Raw genomic sequence first — 19,497 nt, 5'->3', positions numbered from 1 at the left:
CACTACTTTAGAAGATCAAATCTCTGCATTTTAAAACACATTTTGTACTTTAACATCCTCCTGCCTCTGGCTCTTCTATCATCTTGTTATAGCATGCTTTTAAACTGGCTTTTACAAAGCTACCATGTTATTGGGTTCAGTCTAAATATATAGACATGGACACATAAGTGGCTTTATTGTAACCATTGACTATAGGTTGCCATGGAAATAGAAAGCAATCAGCATGTAAATCACTGAGTTTTTTTCCCCTCCCACATGCTGTGAATGCATCATTAATCCCCTGTCTGAACTGGAAGATTTTCTACACGGCACACTTTGCCCACAGTACCAATGGGGGTCAAGACATATCACAATGTATATCGTGTATCGCAATATAGCTAAAAAATATTGTGCATTACATTTTCCTCATATCGCCCACCTCTACCACAGTTTTGTGTCCACAAATGTTTTTTCGGTTCCCTCAAACGCACACTGTGAATCACAGTGTGCTGCAGACTTAAAAAAGCCCTACCATCATCTTCAATAAAATAATCAGCTTCTTTTCTGAAGCTTTCAAATATTTCGTGGCTTAAAGATGTACTGCAAAAGCATGGTGCTATTGAAAAGCCTGAGAGTAAATACAATTAAAAGTTGTAGCTTTTTTGTAACTTCGATTCTATTTTAACAACTTTTTATGTATATAATACAAATGCCTAATGTTGTTGTTGGCACTGGTGTTCGTCTCAATGTGCAATATTTTGAAAGGTGTCCCAACATTTTGTCCTTGTGTACAAACAAGGAGGACAAAAATGTCACTCTTGACTTCATAAAGTATGGGTATGTAAAGTAAGACGCACATCACTTCAGTCATGTGTTGCATGTACTCACACTACAGAGCAGGCATAGCACCCTTTTTTGCTGCTTTCTCGGATAAGAAAAGCTCCATCTGGCTTCCCCAGGAGCAGCTCCTCTGCCTGTGTCCTGTTCAGATCCCCCACAAACCAGTTCTTCTCATCATAGTGAGGCAAGTTCTCATCTTCCTCACTCACAAAGTAACCTCTGCAACCACATACATATGCAATACATTGAGAAATTGCACCAAAGAAATAATATATTCTGCTCTCTAAATTAACAGTTGCTCTAAGTAAGTAAAGTAACAGTGTTTGGGTTGCAGCAAAGCAAGTAGAGACTCACTCGTCTGTGTTCTCATTCTTGATTCCCAGCCAATCATTAATTCGTTTCTGACGAACTCCTTTATGATTGAGCCAGCTAAAGAGAAGTAGAGAGAGAGAGAAGCATTGTTACTGCTAGGAATCGGTTTGAAACTTTGAAATTTGTTTATGTTAGAGTGAACCGGCACAAGACTGAAATTGGCAAATGTCCTCACAGAATAATTTGGGATGTTCTGCTGAGAAACTGCTTAACTTGTTCCTGGAAATAAAGCAGGCGCTCTGATATCGAGTTGAACTGGACCTTCCCTAAACTAAAGCAAGTTTCTGATTGAGCCACTTGATGTGCTTTTGGCTCTAGAACTATGATGAGTCAGATTTTCTTTGATGTCCATATGACAATCAATAAAAAAACCAATTATTTCATCGGAAATGATTCCACTGATGTTTGAGTTTTTTTGACCACATCTAATAACTCCCCATTTGACTTTCAAGTGTGTGTAGCTACCCCACAGATGTACAGCATGAACAATATAAACACATGAAAACAGGATCCTGTTCCAGGTCAGTAGGTTTTTAATGCTGACCTGCTTTGACCTGCTTTCTGTACTAATGCCATTGCTCATGTTTTTCTCTCGTCTTTGTATGCTTACACTAGATACTGATCCCTGATTTTGCGGAGCTGTATGAGATCAGGCTTTAGGCTGTTCATCTTTTTGTCTGTCTCCCGGTTGTCCATGGCTTGCGTCTTTAGGTCCTGCTCCAGCCGCACCTTGCTGTCGTGGATCTCTCCGAGGCGAGATTTAAGCTTTTCATAGTTCATCATGATGCGCTCAATCTCTTTATCATTGCTCTCACGCCTAAAACGCTCAATGTAGTCCTTGCTGTAGCGCTCCTGCGTGTGGCATTGCTCCTCGAAAATCTTGATGGTTTCATTGAAGGCTTCAATAGCTGTTCGCTTCATCTGGATCTCCTGCAGGACAAGATGAATAGTTGACACACAAAAAAAGCCCCAAAAAACAAACAAACAAACAAAAAACAGACATGCAAAAAAAGCAATGCATTTGTTAGACTAGAGTATGAATATACCTGTGATGTCTTGGTATACTCTTCATATAGTCTGTCATATTCTTTGCTTTTCTCCTGGTACTGATTGTGGTATTCCTGCAACTTCTTCCCCACTGCATCGATGTTGTCCTCCTTCACCAGCTGGTCCTGAGAGTCAGTCGGAGAAAGGAGCATTAGAGACAGAGTGACTTTCAGAAACTGACAAGGAAAAAGCTGGAGAGTAAAATCAAAAGCCATTTGTAATAAAAGGCCAAAAGGAAAAACAAAAATGCACGCACACACACTTATTCCCATTACCCCCGTTCTCCTTACTGAGGGTGACTCCTGAACAGGCTCGTTAATAAACCACCCACAATGCCCCAGGTGTAAGCCCAGGTGGGCATTCTGGCTAATCTTGCATAGTTCTGAGTAATGACTGGCTAAACCTGCCCTTTCATCACTGGTGCGTGCAATTGAGTATGTCATAGGAGCCGGCCAAAAGGGCAACATTTCAGCGTGCAGGTATCATGTAGCTGCTGCTGCAGTTTAAAGTGGAAACACTAAGAGCAAGTCATTGGGTATAGAGGGAAGATTGTTGGTGGTGTTCAAGAGGATACTGTTTAAAGATTATGAGGAGGGAGTTTACCTGCTGGAAGCGGGAGATGGGGTACATGAGCTTGACATCTAGCTTGGTGTTGTATTGAGCCAGTGACTCATGTCTGTAATGGCTGATGAGCTCCACCACTGAGCTGAAAGTCAGGGGGTCAGAGAAGCCGTACTTCCCATCTCTGTGGTAGATCTTTATCAGCTTGTTATTGCCCCCTTTCCTGAATAACAGAATAACAAACAAAGGCTTAAAGAGACAGGCAATGCATTCTAAAACAGACAGGTTGTCAATTTATATACACGCCTTCAAACATTTGAAGATGTGGCGTACAAATATTTATACACCATAGCTTCTATAACACCTGGGCATGGTATGACTCCAAGGCGGGATCTTTGGTTTTTCCTGACCTGCCCGTGTCAGGTTAATGAAGAAGAAGAAAAAAAAAAAAAAAAAAAAAAAAAATCACATCTTAGCCACCAAACACTCTTTGCTAAACTATGCATCAGAGAATGGCTTCATATTTCCTGCCACCCTGCCCCTAACAAAAAAAACCCAAACAAAAACAAACAAACAAACAAAAAACCACACTTCAGAAGAGTCTATTTTAGAACTCTTATTATTGACCATTACCCTGAAATGTTAAAGTTCAGCTGATGGTAAAAGCAGAAAGAAGGTGGAACTGAAACACAAGGCTAAAATATGTCACCAGGTTTGAAAAGAAATAATCAAACAAAGTCTAAACAGAGAATTATACTAAATAATTCAAGTTAAAAATGTATTTCCTAAACAAACATACTTATCCTATGCTAGTGTAATGAATTGTTCTGCTGTCAGTTGACATCATTAATAGGTTTTATTCATTTCTGTCTGAAAGTCAAAAGATGAACTAGTTATTAAGATTACATTCAGTCCGAGTTATCAAGGGACACACAGTGAAACAAAACAAAACAAAAAATACACAGAGGTAGAAGAGAATTCGTTTTAAGCATGTATTCTATTCCATCAAAACACACATCAGAGCTCAGTGGGGGGAAAAAAAAATTACGCTAATTTCTATTCTGTTATAGGCTGGGTAATCTGCTGGGAACAAAAGGATACCATGCACTTTGATGAAAATGAAAATTCTCAGCTTTCAGAGGATGAAAGTAACAAAATAACGCAGTCAGCTTTTTTGCAGCAACTAAAAATGATACCCAGTTTTTATGGCTTCCACGTGCTTGTATGCATGCCTGATAACATCAGGGCATGCTCCGAAATGAGTTGACAGATGGTGTTGGATGGGAACTCTCCTCCTAGATCTGGAGCAGGGCATCATTAAGCTCCTGGACAGTCTGAGGTGAAACCCAGCCACGCTGGATTTAGGTCAGGCTAGCATGACTATGGCATCAATTCCTTCATCCTATAAAATGACTTCAGGTGGCTACTGTTGTGGTTTCGTCCTATATAACTAAAACTGAATTGAATGATATCCTTCAGGAATTGCCACCAAGCTCTTGCCACATGAGGCTGGGTGTTGTCCAGCACCAGGAGGGTCCCAGGACCCACTGCACCAGCACAGGGTCCTGGGGGCTTGGACAAGCGGTCCGAGGATTTCATCCTGATGCCAAACGGCACTCAGTGTGCTGTTGCCCACCCAGTGAAGGTCTGTCAATCTCTCCTTAGGTTTGGCTCTTCAGACCATCACTGACCCACCACTAAACTAGTCATGCTGATGTTACAGTCACTCAGGGTGAACCTGCTCTTATCTATGAAAAGCCCAGCTCAGACTCCACAGTGCCAAGCAGTGAAGTCCATTTCTGATTGTTTGGCCAGAGACATTCACACTAATGTCCTCCATGCTCTTAAGATGTTGGGAGAGGCCGCAAACCTAGCAATTGTACACAATGATGTGTCATCCTGGAGGAGTTGGACTCTAACCCTAACCCTCTATAGGGGACTTGGTATCATCTCGTGCTACCAGTAGTCACACTGACACTAGCCAAACAAAAACAATGATTAGAAAAGATGAGGTGGGAAAATATGCCTATAAAACCATTCTTCTTTTTGGGCATTTCCTCATTGTTGCCTCTCTAGTGCCCCTGTAGTTAATTTCATTCAAATCAACGCAGCTGAAATTGACAAACAACCCCCTCTGCTACTTAAATGACCAAATCAATTTCCCAGAAGCTTAACTGCCTTGACCTTATACTCTGATTAAAGAGTGTTCCTTTCATTTTTTGAACAGTGTATGACCAACCCCCCCCACAAAAAAAACCCAAACCTAAAATTGTCCACTATTACTATGCAATGCTAAAAAACAACAAAAAACAAAATAATAATAACATCAGCATGCTCCGACTATGGCAATACAAGTTTAAAATATGTCCAGAAGGCAGGCAACGCTCTATTATTCTTTATTATCTACAAAGCACTTATAGGAACCATCTCAAGTCTACATTCTTGCAGTTAACTAAAGGATAACAGCATTAAAGTGGATCAGAAGTGCTGCACTACTCTCAAGTTTGTAGAAATCCTTGTGTGGTTTAAAACACATCATTCAGATGCTCTGATATAGACATAAACGTCTGTGTGCAGTGGCCTTACCTTAGCGTTAGCGTGTAGTCGCCTTGCATCTTAGTAGACGCGTCCCGAACCAGGAAAGTCCCATCAGGCATGTCTCTGAGCTTATCATTCACCTCCTCCCTGAAGACAAATAGAAAAGAGAAACAGAGGAAGGAAAAAAAGGGTGTTTGACTTGGTTGAGTGATCCATGCACAGATGGTGTTCATTTGGAAAAGTCTGCCTTCAATCATCAGTGGCAGGCGAGTAGAACTTTCTTTATAACCACACACCTCAAAGTAAACAATCCGTCAATTAGCAGTGCAGGGAGGGGTGATCCTAGCCAGCAGTGTCTCAGCTGAGGATAAGTACGTGAGTGGCAGACTGACTGTCTGCACTGTAGGTGTGGTTATCACTGTTTGTGGAACAGCTAACCTGCACTTAAAGTAAAGCAGTGACCTTAACAGTAAGGACAATTTACTGAGCTGAGAAATAAACTTGTCAGTTATCTCTGGAGGTTAGAGTATATCGAAGTTTCAAAATATATTGACATACAAAACAAACTAACAAGCAAACCAAAGAAACATAGAATTACACTATATAGTTTACTAATATGATGGTGTATAACATAAAGCATATAAAAAAACTACTCTATCCTGCAGTCTTTAACTGCTGGAGCCCTACCCCTACTGTCGCTATAGACTTTAAGCTCACTGTCAAAGTTCTCCTGCAGCATAGATGGACAGACAGTGCTGTGATATCTAACAAAGAATAATAACCTGATACTCTGAGTTAAGATTCAATTGATGCTAAACAACATGCTAAACAGGAAATGCTAATTTCAAAGCCACCAGACAACAATGACAAATATAATATTTACCCTAATGAATAATAAGTGTTACTGGTCATTTTGAGACTCTTTAACATGTTGGTAGCTTAGAACCACACAAACATCAATGTCAGACAACTGACCAACTATAACTCCTATTATTTTGTGGTCTGACAACAGGTAAAGCACTGATAATACCCATATTTGCTTTTTTAAGATGTCTAAAATGTGCTGACCATGTCTGCACATAGAACACGCCTTTAGTTTCTGTCAGTGCAGGTCTTGTGTTGCTGGGGGAGGGGCCAAGCCTCCCACATCTGCATTTCATGTAACCTAACAATGTCACTGTTAAGCTCTCACTGATTTTTCTGTCAGTAACACAGTGTTTGCTACCTGGATATGTCACCCCAGTACCATTCGGCCTCTTGTAAGGAGCCTCCCGCTCCTCCATCCTTGGCGACATTGCTGCTGCCCCCTGCCATTGCGACCGAGGAGGGCTGCTGAGGCTTGGTTGGCTTTGGAGGAAGGGCTAGGAAAAAAAACAAAACAAACAAGTATTACAATTACTGTGTGTATAACAGTTCATATGTACATGATATTTGCATACAGTATAACTTGCCCTCAGCCCTGCAGCAAAGTTCAACCATCAGTCTACAGCTGCAGACAGAGTGTTGATCACTTTATCATTTAGAAATACTTTGCACAACCATACACAAAAATGTATGGTACCTCGCAGCCTCCTAGGCTACGTTCACACTGCAGGTGAAATCGCATCAAATCCAACTTTTTTTGACCCTATGCGACCCATATCCGATCATGGTATGACAGTGTGAACGGCACAAATCTGATATTTTCAAATCCGATCTGGGTCACTTTCGTATGTGGTACTGGATCCGATACATATCTGATATTTTAGAAAGCGACTGCTGTTTGAACGATCATGTCGCATTAAATCCGTCTTCTATGTCACTGACACAAGACAGATGCCAATTATCAGCGCCGGAGAAGACATCATGAACCCTTCCTGGCCATCCAGTGTAGATGTTAGTGTAACGTTGGAGAAACGTGAACATTTTATTTGTACTGTATAATCTGCAGATTCTGACAGACATTTCCAACTATCCTTTGAAGCACCGCTCCTCTCTTAAACAGCAATAAGGATAATTATTAGGCCATAAGTAAATAACAAAATAACTTTATAACTTAAAGCAAAATTGGGAAACCATCAGTCAAACAATACTGTTTGGTCTGGGTCTAAACAGAGCGCGTTGTGTGTGACGTCTTCTTTTGCGCATGCGGGCCGTTTGAGCGTTCACACTAGAGCGCGTTTACTGTCACATTTTATTTGTAGTGTGAACAAGCAGACAGAAAAATCGGATTTGATCCAAAAATCGGAATTGAGCATTAAGACCTGCAGTGTGAACGTAGCCCTAGTAGACACACCTATTGTATCAATTTCAAAATCTGACATCACTGTGTTCGAGTTATTGCATTCATAAGATTTTCCAAAAACTTGACCTGTGAGATTCAAAATCAGCTGATATTTGTAGAAGATCCACCAATGGTATCAATTTGAAATTCCTACATCTCCACGTTCAAAAGTCACCAGATTCGCATTGAATTTTTGATTAAATCCTTAATATGTACACATTCTTTTTATGCAGATGATGCACAGGAACTGTACTCATAACCACACCACATAAACACTGTAGCAGTGCAGCTGGTGACTGTATGGTTATTAATCACAAGTGAAGCGCCCATATATCATAGTAATTATGCCTTATGTCAGAAACCACACACGCAGGTCAACTTTCACGTGAGTGTTCCCGGGGCTCAGCAGGAATGCTGAGGTTTGTTAAATGTGGAAATCCTCATGTTTTCATATCTTCTCCTGTCATTAAATTCATTCTCCTGTTAGGTTTGTAATGGGGAACTCTGGTCCTTCCGCTCGTTTGTTTGTAGCCATTGTCATTGCATCATCAGAGTGTTAAATTTGACTGAGAACTCTAACAGAAACTCTGACTTGCATTCTTCCCATTGTGTTTTGGTTTTCGACGGTTATGAAAATCAAGCTGTATAAACCCATAACTTAAAGGTTTTGCTATAAAAATAGGTTGTTGTCTTGTTATTAAGTGCTTCTTTATAAATGGACCGATTCTTATACATTTTTTACTTTTCTACTTTCCCAGAGCTCTCAAAGCCTTTTATACAACATGTCACAATCACCCATTCACACACATTCATACTCTGATGGATGCATTGGAGACCAACTTGGGGTTAGTGTCTTGCCCAACATATGCAGACTGGGGGAGCCAGGGATCGAATCACCAACCTTTCGATCAGTAGATGGCCTGCTCTACCTCAGGAGCTACAGCCACCCTCATAAATGTTCACTTTTACGTCACTTAAAGAGCTTAGTTCAGTTTGAGTAAAACTAACATAACAGGAGTGCCTTTGGTCAACGGGATCAATCTATAATGTTTCACAAGGTTTAGTCATTAAACAAATTTAAGTATCAAATGGAAATACAAACTGAAGAAAAGTCAATATATTTAACTGATTTTGTGAAATACCATGCAGTCTAACAAAAAAATAAACAAAGACTGAATGCATGAAATAAAGGTTAACATTACTGAGTCTGTTTCAACTTCTGCGTTGCAACTTGTGGCGCTAACATGCAACTTCTATGCAAGACTGGGATTAAAATCTATATTTGATTGCTAAGTGTGAAAAAATGTATTATAGAGAAAACATTTCACCTTGCATGTCAAGTCAAGTAAAACAGTATGACAGTCTGCTCACACACTGACCAGTCAGTCAAACGGGATTGATGGTAGTTTCAGAGCTTTTGGTTTTTGAACACTGATGTTATAAACCAGCGCATATTGTAAAGACCTGTTTGGTGCCATGCTGCATGCTAAACAGAGTTAACCTGACTATGACACATAATACGAAAAACAAACAAACACATGCAAAAGTTTGCAAGTATCCAAGCACATCTGGACACAATTTAAGGACCAGCAGTGTAATATCTCTCTCTCGCTCTCAACAGAGTACTGATGTGGGAGGTGTCATTTAAAAACAAAGTAACCTGATGAATGTACTGAAATGGAGTGGGCTCCTCCTGCAGAGTGCTCACGTGCCAGAGTCAGCAGCATTTGGGAACACTGTGGCCTCACAAATTACCACAAGACACGCACGCACAGACAGCAGAAACAGACGCTTGAATGTGAGGAAGGGCTGAATAAAACCTGGACTTCTGTGTGCACGTGCACATCACCACTCACTGTCCGTTGAATGCTAACACTCACAGCAGCAAATAGTTACATTGTTAAGTTATTTCTGTTATTTTTAAGCAATCTATAGTTAAAATGTTTATGCTAAATACTACATAGGTAACTTTTGTCCTTAGGTTCGACTGGTGCTGTGTCACTACTATTCCACAATAAGGTTGCTTCTGGAACATTGCAGGACTACAATCACACTTCAAATTAGGTATTACATCAATGACAGCAGCTCACTGGAAAAGAACCATTGGGTATGTTCTGAATTTACTTGGGCTTATAAATGCTGCAACAATCGTTGTTCAGCATTTTTTCCAATATTATTAGAACTATTGTTCATCACAAATTTTCTTGAAATATTGTGATATACCCTCAAAATGATATCACTCACCACTAGGTTGAGGGTGACTAATGTGTTTAATTCATATCTTCTATGGAAAAACAGAAGACATTTTTCCCAGTGCTATGACGACTTAAACCTACAACATTTGCCCACTGGGGGGAGCAGAGCAAGCAAAATGCACAATAATTGATTTGATGCTAATTACAGACATGCTAGTATATCTAACTGACAAGTACAAAAAAAAAAAGCCACAGCCACCAATGAAACAATGAAAACAATACTTTGGAGTTATATTTTAATTGTCACATGATAGTAGTGAGAATTCACTACAAAGTGTGTGTGTGTGTGGGGGGCAAAAGAGGGGAAGTGACAGCTTGTGCTTATCTATGCAAATGCTTGGATGCCAATAAACTAACACACTACATTTCAAAGAACAAAAAAAAAGTAGGAACAGTTTACATCCTACAAACTTTTTCTTCACTCTTTATTGTAAGACCACTTAAATAGAGACTGGTAGCCTCTCTTCCTCTCCTGTTCTTTGTTCCCTTCTCACTGACTATTCAACTCTTCTCCCTCCTCTCTCTCATGTCACCATGGCAGTCGGTTAGTGTTGCCAAAACTGTCGTCCTGCAGCTGCACTGTTCCCCTCAGTCAGCACTTTACAGACTAATGCTACACGTGTGCACTTCCAAGGATAGATGGGGTGGAAATTCATGTTATGTTTACATTGAAAAACACATGCACAAGTGAAATAGATCGCAAAAACAGAAAAAAGTAACTGATTTTAAAAAGCATGAAAATCAGAGTCTATGTGTGCTTGCAGTTGTGGACCACACAGAGGGTAGCGTGTAAAAAGCACAGAAGGATCACCACAGCTGCAGTTAGGCAATCTCATTACCAATAAAATTAGTCTTTTCTTGACTTCATTACGTGTGTCCACTTTTCATATGTTACTTGAACACCTCAAACACTGAAGTTACAATGAGATAATCGAATTTCTGTCTTAATACACCAACTACAAAATGCATTTCTACCAAATTAATGACTAAAACAATTTCTGCACCTTTAAGTCTCTCATTACTCCAATACTGTATCTGGTAGTTTCTTAGGACAATGGACACAACAGAAAATAAGCAGTACACAAGCTCCAGATTGCAAAGTTCTATAAGAAAAATTAAGACCAGAGACCTGTAGAAAATCCAAACCTTCTGACAATGATCAGAATTTGTGGGAAATGTGATCTTATGTCCTAAATAAAGAAGAATTATACTAATCGGAGAACAGTCTTAACCACATGGACATATTTGGAAAACGTTCAAAACTGCAAAAAACACGACTTAAAAAAATATGACCAATATAACAGAAACTGCTGAGCCCTTAGTCACAACTACTGCATAGGTCCCTGAGAGGAAGCCAGAGGGACGGTGAACAAAGGGGACCGTAGGTGCAGCCTCCCCCTCACCAAACAAAGGACCAGTGCTCACACATTCACATATGCACAGACACTTCCATATCAGTTGTCATTGTACATGCTGACAGAAGCCTGCAGCTCTCCTAAACAATAACTGTCAGAGTGGACAGACACATGATAAATTCACTTGAGACAAAGAGAACTCAGAGAACATGGGTCTTGGGGCATGTTCAGGAGTGCACACGCCAGCTGATCAGGGAAACAGGGCAGCAAAATTGAGGTTTGACAGATGTGTACCGACACAGGAATTCATACACGACAATGGAATTAATGCACAGCCTACAGTTAAAAACTCAAAGCAGGAAGCATGAATGTGTTGTTCTGAAGCAATCTGCTTTATTTTCACAGCTCTACATCTGGATGAGGTAAGTGTGAGTGTACGCATCTGTTAGATGAATGGAGTCTTTCAGACTATCTAAAGAGGATCCAGATTTCTGATGTAGTAAAGCTGATTAACATTTAAGTTGACACATTGACAGAAATTTAAATTTGATAAAGCTGTTTCTAAATATTAAAATATTATAACTTTTTAAAGAACCACAGAAAAAAAATCTGCTTTAAGTGACATTCTGTTGTTGGACTTTCATTTGGACGACTGATTGTGACCCAGTTTTAAAATACAAATGCACACAGAGCAAAATAATGAATGAATGCCAGTGCTCGCTCACATCCTCTGCAAGTTATGGGTGCTGCAGGAGCAATAAAAGAGAAGGAGGAGCTCTGTGTGTAGGGGAAAAGCTGAAAAACACTAAAGAAAGGGCAGCATAAAAATGCAAATCAGTAGACATGGATACAAAGAAAGCTACGGTTACATTTAAAAATGCAAAACTAAGAAGGCTGAAGAGACTAAAAAGTGAAATACATGAAAACAAGAAATCTCATTCCCTCTCTTACCGTTCTCCATCACACTCTCTGTTAGATGCATGTTTCCAGTTCTCTCAGCTGTTTCCCTCCTCCCTTTTTTCTGTCACTCCCCCTCCTCCCTCCTCTACCACCACCTCCTCCTCCTCCTGTTCTCCTCTCCGTCAGACTGAAGAAAAGAGGGAGCACAGCTCATTCTAAAAGACAGAAGATGCCCCAGCTAATCCCTGCACGGAGGCACGCCCCCTCATCCAATCAGAGGACAGCCCGGAGGGAAGGCGTGTAAAGCTCAAAGAAAGAAAGAAATGAGGGAGGCAGGGAGGAAGGTTGAGTAGGCTTGTGGTAGACCAAGTCCATCACACCACGCAATCACACACACAACAATGCAGCACCTCTAAATCAACAAGTTTCTACTGTGACTGCCAACTGAATTTGTATATTCATTCACTAACCCTAAACTAAGGATAAAAACAAAACTTACCCAACCTTCCAGTAAATTCAAGCCTTGTTGAAAACTGATTCTTGTTCCAGCTTCTCCTACAGGGAAAAGCTGGAACCAGAATGAGCTTCCAGCTTCTCCAACCAGAATTAGTTTCAAAAAAGGCTTAAAATGCAGACAAAACCATAGGTGCTAGACATTCTACATCTCCACACATTCTACTGGGCTATGCCTGGAAAGTTACACTGGTGGAAAATTAGCAGAAGACACCTCTGTCCTATTACAGAACAGGTCCTCATACTGACGTTTAGTTTCATGACAACGCTGCAATTTATTTACTTGAAAAACAATTTTGCATCTTTCCGCTGACTCACATTTCAACACAAAACAAATTAATTTTATTTATACAGCACCAGCTGACAGAAATCTAATTATGCTTTATATGAAGTAAAGAGGCCACAATATCAGAGTGAGAACAACAATCAGACAATCCCCCTATGTGCAGCACTTGGTAAAAGTGGGGAGGAAGAACTTGTTCTTAACACGTGCAAGGAAGCATCCAGACTGCACAAATAAAGAAAAGGAACAATATGAATGAAAAAAATGATTTGTCGTCTTGGCAAAGGGGTCTTTTTCTTTTATTCTGTGTACACATGAATAAAAACTACGGAGAAGAAAGAGGAGCTGGAATGTATAACACTGCATTGTACTGCAAATGAACCTAGACATGCAAAAAGCACTCTGGTATGGTCCTTTGGCAACAATGTCCCGGTGATTTTCCATTGAAACACGAGACTCATCATTCACCCCACATCCACAGAGTGTCGCTTCACACACACCAAGTTGCCAGTGGATACGGAGGCCTTGCCCTCCCCTGGGGGTGGCAGTGACACTCCACCTGTGCTAATCACACCACAAGTACCACTGTACACACACAGGAATTCACACACTGTAGATATCAGTGAGGTGTTCACATTTCAATTCCAGTGTAATAAACATACACATGTAATGAACATCTGTGGACTTAGAGGTTTAGCTAATGACAGGATGTGCTCATTTGGACAAAAGAGCTGTAAGAATCTGAGTACTGTACAACCTAAAACCAACAGAAACAGCGAAGCTACTCGCATAGGAACAGAGGATTATTTGTCCTCTATAAACACCAAATCAGTCTACAAAAACACTCATATATACACAAATGCTGTTCTGAAGGTTTCACATTGCCAACACAATGTTTGTTATGGTCCAAAACATTCTTGTTCACTACATTTTGTCAGATAGAAACAGTCTGCTGAGCAAAGCAAAAATCTGTTATTTTTTGTGCCATGACAAACCCCTAAAGAAATGGCACTAGGCACGATAAAAGCCGTCCAGTGGCCAGTTAAATGTGTGAATCACCATTAAATGGCCAGAATTTTGCATCTGCATCCCTAATGCACTGAGCAGCAGCAACAAAGGATTACCGACTGCACTTCAAAATACAAGGTCTAAAGAGAAAACGTAGCTGAAACAATACTTTTACCCAGCACAAGCGTAAAATATGTTGCATAGTCAAGCATCCCGTGGTAAAATGGTAGTGAGCTCTAAGCCCAAATACTCTGCAGCATGCTACAGATAGACACAACACGGCACTGTGAGGTTGCTGCGGAGTATAGTGCATCTTAATAGATACATGGAGGGAAAAGAAAGGAGACGGAAAAAAACCCCGAAAGAGCTACAAGGCAATTCAACAGCGCCTCCTGGAAACAACACAACGTCCCACATCTGCGCCATGATCCATTGAGGAGGGGAGAAAAGCAGGGAGGAAGAGGAGCGAGTCGAATGACACTGGCACAATTGCCGAGGAATGAATGAATGAAACTTATTCAATTGTGGGTGACAGTTGGCTAGAAAAGGGCACAAAGACTTCTATATGTGTCCAAGTGAAGATCGTTTTTATTCGGAGATATTCAGGACGGTTTTATTCCAGGTTTTATTCATTTTCTTGGTTTCCTGCTTGTCCCATCCCCCCTCTCCCCCTTCCCCGCTCACGGCACAGCTGATTTTGGAATGATTCAGTCGGAATGGTTTAATGCAAACTTCAAGTGCGGAATAATACCAAATCTCGGTATTGTACAACATTTACCCGGTGGTCTCATAAGCCAAATTCTCCAACAGTTAAATTAAAATGGGTTAAGCAGCAGATACAGTCACCTTGGCTCCTATTCTATCATCTCATAGGCCTCTTGCAAAGCCATCAGACGCAGAGAAGAAGTGGGGATGCTTCAGTGCACGGACTACACGGGACTTATTGTCTCCACAGTGAGACTGCAGCTACTGTGTCATCACGCAAATCTGTATCTTAATGTACAAAAGATCAGCTGTGGCGAGTGCACCGGACAGCGAGAAACAAAGAGTCCAAGGCGTTTAAAGCGCTGTCACTGCTGCTGTAAACTGCCATTTTATTTCCTTCGTCCCCGAATTACCTGCTTCTCAGCTACAGACAGCGCTAAGTTTATGTACGCTGTCACAAATGTAGCGAGTGTACCTAAAACATCACGACTGCCCAGAAGCCCGCGAAGCCCTAATAAAACAAAGCCATAACTGCGTGACCGGTACGAACAGGAGCAAAACGTGAAATCTGAAAGCTTCTCTGCAAATTTCACCAGACACCAAAGCACACAGCTCCTAAACACACATCACTCCAGCTAATTAACTCCAGTCCAACTAACCATTTCCCCGCTATCACCGGCTTGAAGCTTACCTGGTGGTTGGTCCATTTCCAGATAAAATATCAGCTCTGTGGAGTAGGGCATCATCACGTCCCTCCAGTCTCCTTCCTCGCCGGCTTTTTTGGTCGTCCAGACTGTGTTATACATTGCTTTCTTGTAGCTTAACCAGGCAGTCTTTGTATTAGAAAAACGCTATTAAACAAAGTAAAAATGACCGGCGTACTTAAAAAAGAAAAAAAGAAACAATCATCGTGTGCTCCTGTCATATGCCTCCATGTTAATCTATCTGTTTACTTCTAAGTCTTCTATCTGAATTCCTGCTTCAGGATTAAATGAATAGACGAAACGTATACAGCAAGCACCGGGCTGCGACTGCTCCCTCGGACATGTTAATATTGTTAACAACTCGGGGAACTTCATGAAGGCTCCTGTATGTATGTGTGTGCATCTATCTGTCTACATATATATGCACATAAAGACTTCCTTTAAACGGTGGGTAGGTAGATGCCAGCTCTACATACAACCCCCTCTGCCTCTCCTCCGCAGGTGCCACCGTCTCGCTAGTTTCATTTTAAGAAACGCACTGACAGGAGGAGGCTGGCGGAGGCAGAGCCAGACAACGGCTGGGAAAACCCACTCCTACACGACATGCAGGGGAGGACAAAAATATCACCAAATATTCACATAAAACTTAGTGTAAATAAACTGCTCTTTAATGTTACATATAATAATATCCCTCATTTATTCATTGCCATTATCTAATCCATGTAGGAAATCCAATTTTTTATCGTCCCTGCCGATTTGACGAATAATTAATCGTCCCTTTATTACTCGAAGAGTGGTTAGCCCGTTTCTGTCCTCTATACGCCGCTGACAAAGCGCTCTGCGCAAGCTCAGAAGCCGAATTTCAAAGCCAGTAGGAAAATTACCTCAGCCTATGAAGAGCAAGTTACAAATACGGTGGTTTTCCACTAAGTTTCTAACCTTCGCCTGAGTCTGTGTGACTACATGTTACCAGCTTCGGTTGGTACATACAGCACCGACAGCTGTTTGGTATGACATAACATGCTGCATGATAACTACCAGTCAAACCAGGACTGAGAGCCAGTGCTTGCTTTATTAATTTCTGCAAATTAACTAGAAACAGGAAGATTAAATAATGACCTTGGTGAAATATACATATCAAGTAAGTTTTGTTTCTAGTTCATGTTTATAGCATTATGAGGTTAATTCAAACAGGCACCAAATATAAGGACAACCCCCCCAAAACAAATTAAAATCACTTATGCATGGTTTTGGAAATTGTCAGTAGCAGTGTGAATAAGATGGAAATACATTGCAACAGAGATTACAATGTGGGAGATTGTATGTTTGCATAACATACCTAAAGATTATGTATCCACATTAGCAACTATCCTCTTGTAGGATAGGCAACAATGCTTGTCCTCTCCAAAGGTACTAGCTGACTAAGTCCACACATCTTCATAAACTCCTTTAAAGTCTCTTTACACTAGCTTTTTTGAATTTTTGGTAATTCCCTTTCCCAAATAGTGGCAAGTACACCCATTTTCATCATAAGGGTCTTTTCTGCTGCAGTGATAGAGCTTTAGTTTATTTGATCACTGGGCTTGTTTAACTAGGCTGTTTAACTGCTATTTGCGATGTGAAGAAAACCTCCTATGGTGAGGTAAGTACAGTTACAGATAATATGGAAGCTTAACCATGAATTAGGGAATGCTAGAGATATGCAAACATGCATGAGGCCTGTAATAATTACATTACCACACACACACACACACACACACACACACACACACACACACACACACACACACACACACACCCCAAAACACCCACCCACCAAGAAGGATAGTATGGATTTCCATGATTATTAGTTCAAGCACAATCTCTAGGGATCCTTTTGTTCATATTTTAAGATTCTAAAAATGCTTGGTATTTTTATATAAACAATGAATGGCAATATGTTGTGGGAAAGGGGTCTCTGAAAGCGAAACAGAGTATTAATGCTGTGTTTAGACCAAACATTAGTGAAGTTTTACCCCTCATTATATGTGCATGTACAGGTGATAGAGCGTTTCTGGAACACTTGCAGCCCAAAAATATTACCCAACATAGAAATGGAGAACTACTTTATTCCAGTATAGTTCCAATAGCTGGAGTTAAGTAAAAGTTTTGATTCATTCAAATATTCACACTCTCTCTTTTTTTTCTGTCTCAATATAAAGCAAATGTGATATCAGGGAGAACCACAGAAATCCCAAAAGAGGAGGGAAAGAAGACACAAAAGAGGAGAATAGAGACACCATATGCAGAAAACATGCTTTCTTGCTTTGTGGTAGATCTTTGTTCTGTTTTCACTGAGATATTTGAATGCTAATCAATAAAAATCCAAAAAAAAAAAAAAAAAAAAAAACAGGACAGAAGACTTCCTTTTTTATGTCAGACAGTGTGTGCACAGATTTTGTATGACTTACTTAGCTATGTGTTGTGAGAAAACAACATTTTCTTTCGGTCTAATCACACCATTAGGCTATCATGCTTTATAGCAGAACCTAAATGGACATATTCCTCGACTAGTACCATCTGATGCTGACCTACTGCCCAAAGTCCTTTCACTGAAAAAAAAAATGCTTACATCATTTTTCTTAGAACTTTGTTTCCATTTTTTAAATTTATAATAATTATAATTTTATTAACACCATGATGGGTGACCATTATTTTGATCCAGACCCCCATCATCCCACAGTAATCTCTGCCAGGAATGACAGCTGCTTTGTCTGGCCCAGTGTCCTACTTGACGAGGCAAGCAACTCCCATCTACTATCACTGACCCAGTCATCTATATTTCCATAAACTTGTCTGTCTCATCTGTCCATCACAAGAGAGGTAGAAATGAAGGAGGATGAAGGGACCTTGTGTGAATTGAGGGAATTGAATGGATTCTCCGTAATGCAGTACGCACATATATATCATTAATGTGTGTTTGTGTGTGTGTGTGTGTGTGTGTGTGTGTGTGTGTGTGTGTGTGTGTGTGTGTGTATGGGTGGGTGGTTGTGTTACAGATGACTTATGCTGGATACACACAGCACAATGTTCTTCTCTGTACTGTGTGTGTGTTTACAGCCTGGCAGATGGATCACTATTAATGATACAGGAGCTAAAACTGCCTCTCGACAAACAAAGGAGAAACGAAGAGGGACGAAGGATGGGCAGACAGCACAGGAAGGGAGGACGATGATGGGAGATGTGCGCTGATGGTTGCACTGTCCCCAACCATCAGCACACAGCTCCCCATTTAATTTCCCAACCACCAATCGCAGGAGCACCAAGTGGCCTATTTGCATAGCATACCTCTCCGATGGCTCCATATACACAAAACATATACAGTTATGTTTTCAGGCACTTGTTCAAGCATATTTACAATCAGATGCAAAAATGAAAACAAATTCCCAAAGTAACAGAAAACATTTTTAAGCTTGGCAGACAATGTAAAAACCCATTAATGGCTGATGATTGAAAGAATTGCTGATTTTGAAAACGCTTACTTTAACCTTTAGTTTTGCAGAATTTTCCACTGCCTTTCACTATTATCTTGTTAAAAAGACAAAAAATAAAAATGAAGGAAGGACTGATATGTCAGACAATATTATATCTTCAGTCGTAAGTGTTAACATGAATAGAAAGCTGCAATGGTTTACTCTTAAATCACTGTGTCCAGCACACACACAAAAAAGCACAGAGCAAATGATCTGCAACTGCAACAGTCCTGATTTGTTTGATCCTGTGTTATTGAATCCGTGGACTTCCCTTGTCTCTTTTCCCTCTGATTTAGTTGAGCTGTCTCTTGTTCTCCCTAGCTGTGAGAGTGAGAAACAGTTGCCACTACCAATGGGATAGTACTCATGATCCTTGGTTTGCACCCACCATTCTGCTCAGTTTTCAGTTCGATAATTTTCAGTTCGACATTGTTGTAGTTTTCAGTTTGGATATACTGTTACTTAGGTTATGTTCTCATTTTGGTCTTTTGATTTTGATCTTGTTAGGTTTTTAGTTTTTCCTGTCCTCCTATATTTCCATGCCTAGCCTGTGTTTCTGTGTTACCTCCTGTGTTTAGTCAGTTCTGTCTTTGTGGTTTACTTTTGCCTGTTAAGTTCATGTGTCTTGTGTCTGTGAAGGTTCTCAGTCATCCAGGTCGCTG

The 19,497-nt window shown here is 40.5% G+C and overlaps 1 protein-coding gene across 3 annotated transcripts in view; it reads right to left on the bottom strand.

Annotated features, from left to right (window-relative positions):
* pik3r3b (phosphoinositide-3-kinase, regulatory subunit 3b (gamma)) overlaps positions 1-19,497 on the bottom strand; it is a 109,712-nt gene that overhangs the window by 7,909 nt on the left and 82,306 nt on the right. The window contains exons 1-8 of one of the 3 annotated variants that reach the window (XM_085253092.1): positions 15,311-15,848; positions 6,563-6,698; positions 5,386-5,484; positions 2,842-3,022; positions 2,238-2,363; positions 1,802-2,121; positions 1,174-1,248; positions 868-1,038 (exon numbers count right to left, since the gene is read on the bottom strand). In XM_085253092.1, coding sequence (XP_085109218.1) covers positions 868-1,038; positions 1,174-1,248; positions 1,802-2,121; positions 2,238-2,363; positions 2,842-3,022; positions 5,386-5,484; positions 6,563-6,698; positions 15,311-15,425 — 1,223 coding nt within the window. In that variant the 5' untranslated portion in view covers positions 15,426-15,848. Of the gene's footprint in view, positions 1-867; positions 1,039-1,173; positions 1,249-1,801; positions 2,122-2,237; positions 2,364-2,841; positions 3,023-5,385; positions 5,485-6,562; positions 6,699-12,161; positions 12,235-15,310; positions 15,849-19,497 lie in introns of those variants that run through there. The other 2 variants (XM_085253093.1, XM_085253094.1) reach the window with 2 other exon arrangements.

Source organism: Mchenga conophoros, linkage group LG17, assembly GCF_057382185.1.
Source record: "Mchenga conophoros isolate Kocher_MC1m ecotype Shallow Benthic linkage group LG17, M_conophoros_male_GT1.1, whole genome shotgun sequence".
Classification (NCBI taxonomy): Eukaryota; Metazoa; Chordata; class Actinopteri; order Cichliformes; family Cichlidae; genus Mchenga; species Mchenga conophoros.
The sequence above is the reverse complement of the archived record's forward strand: the minus strand, read 5'-3'. Positions and strand labels throughout refer to the sequence as shown.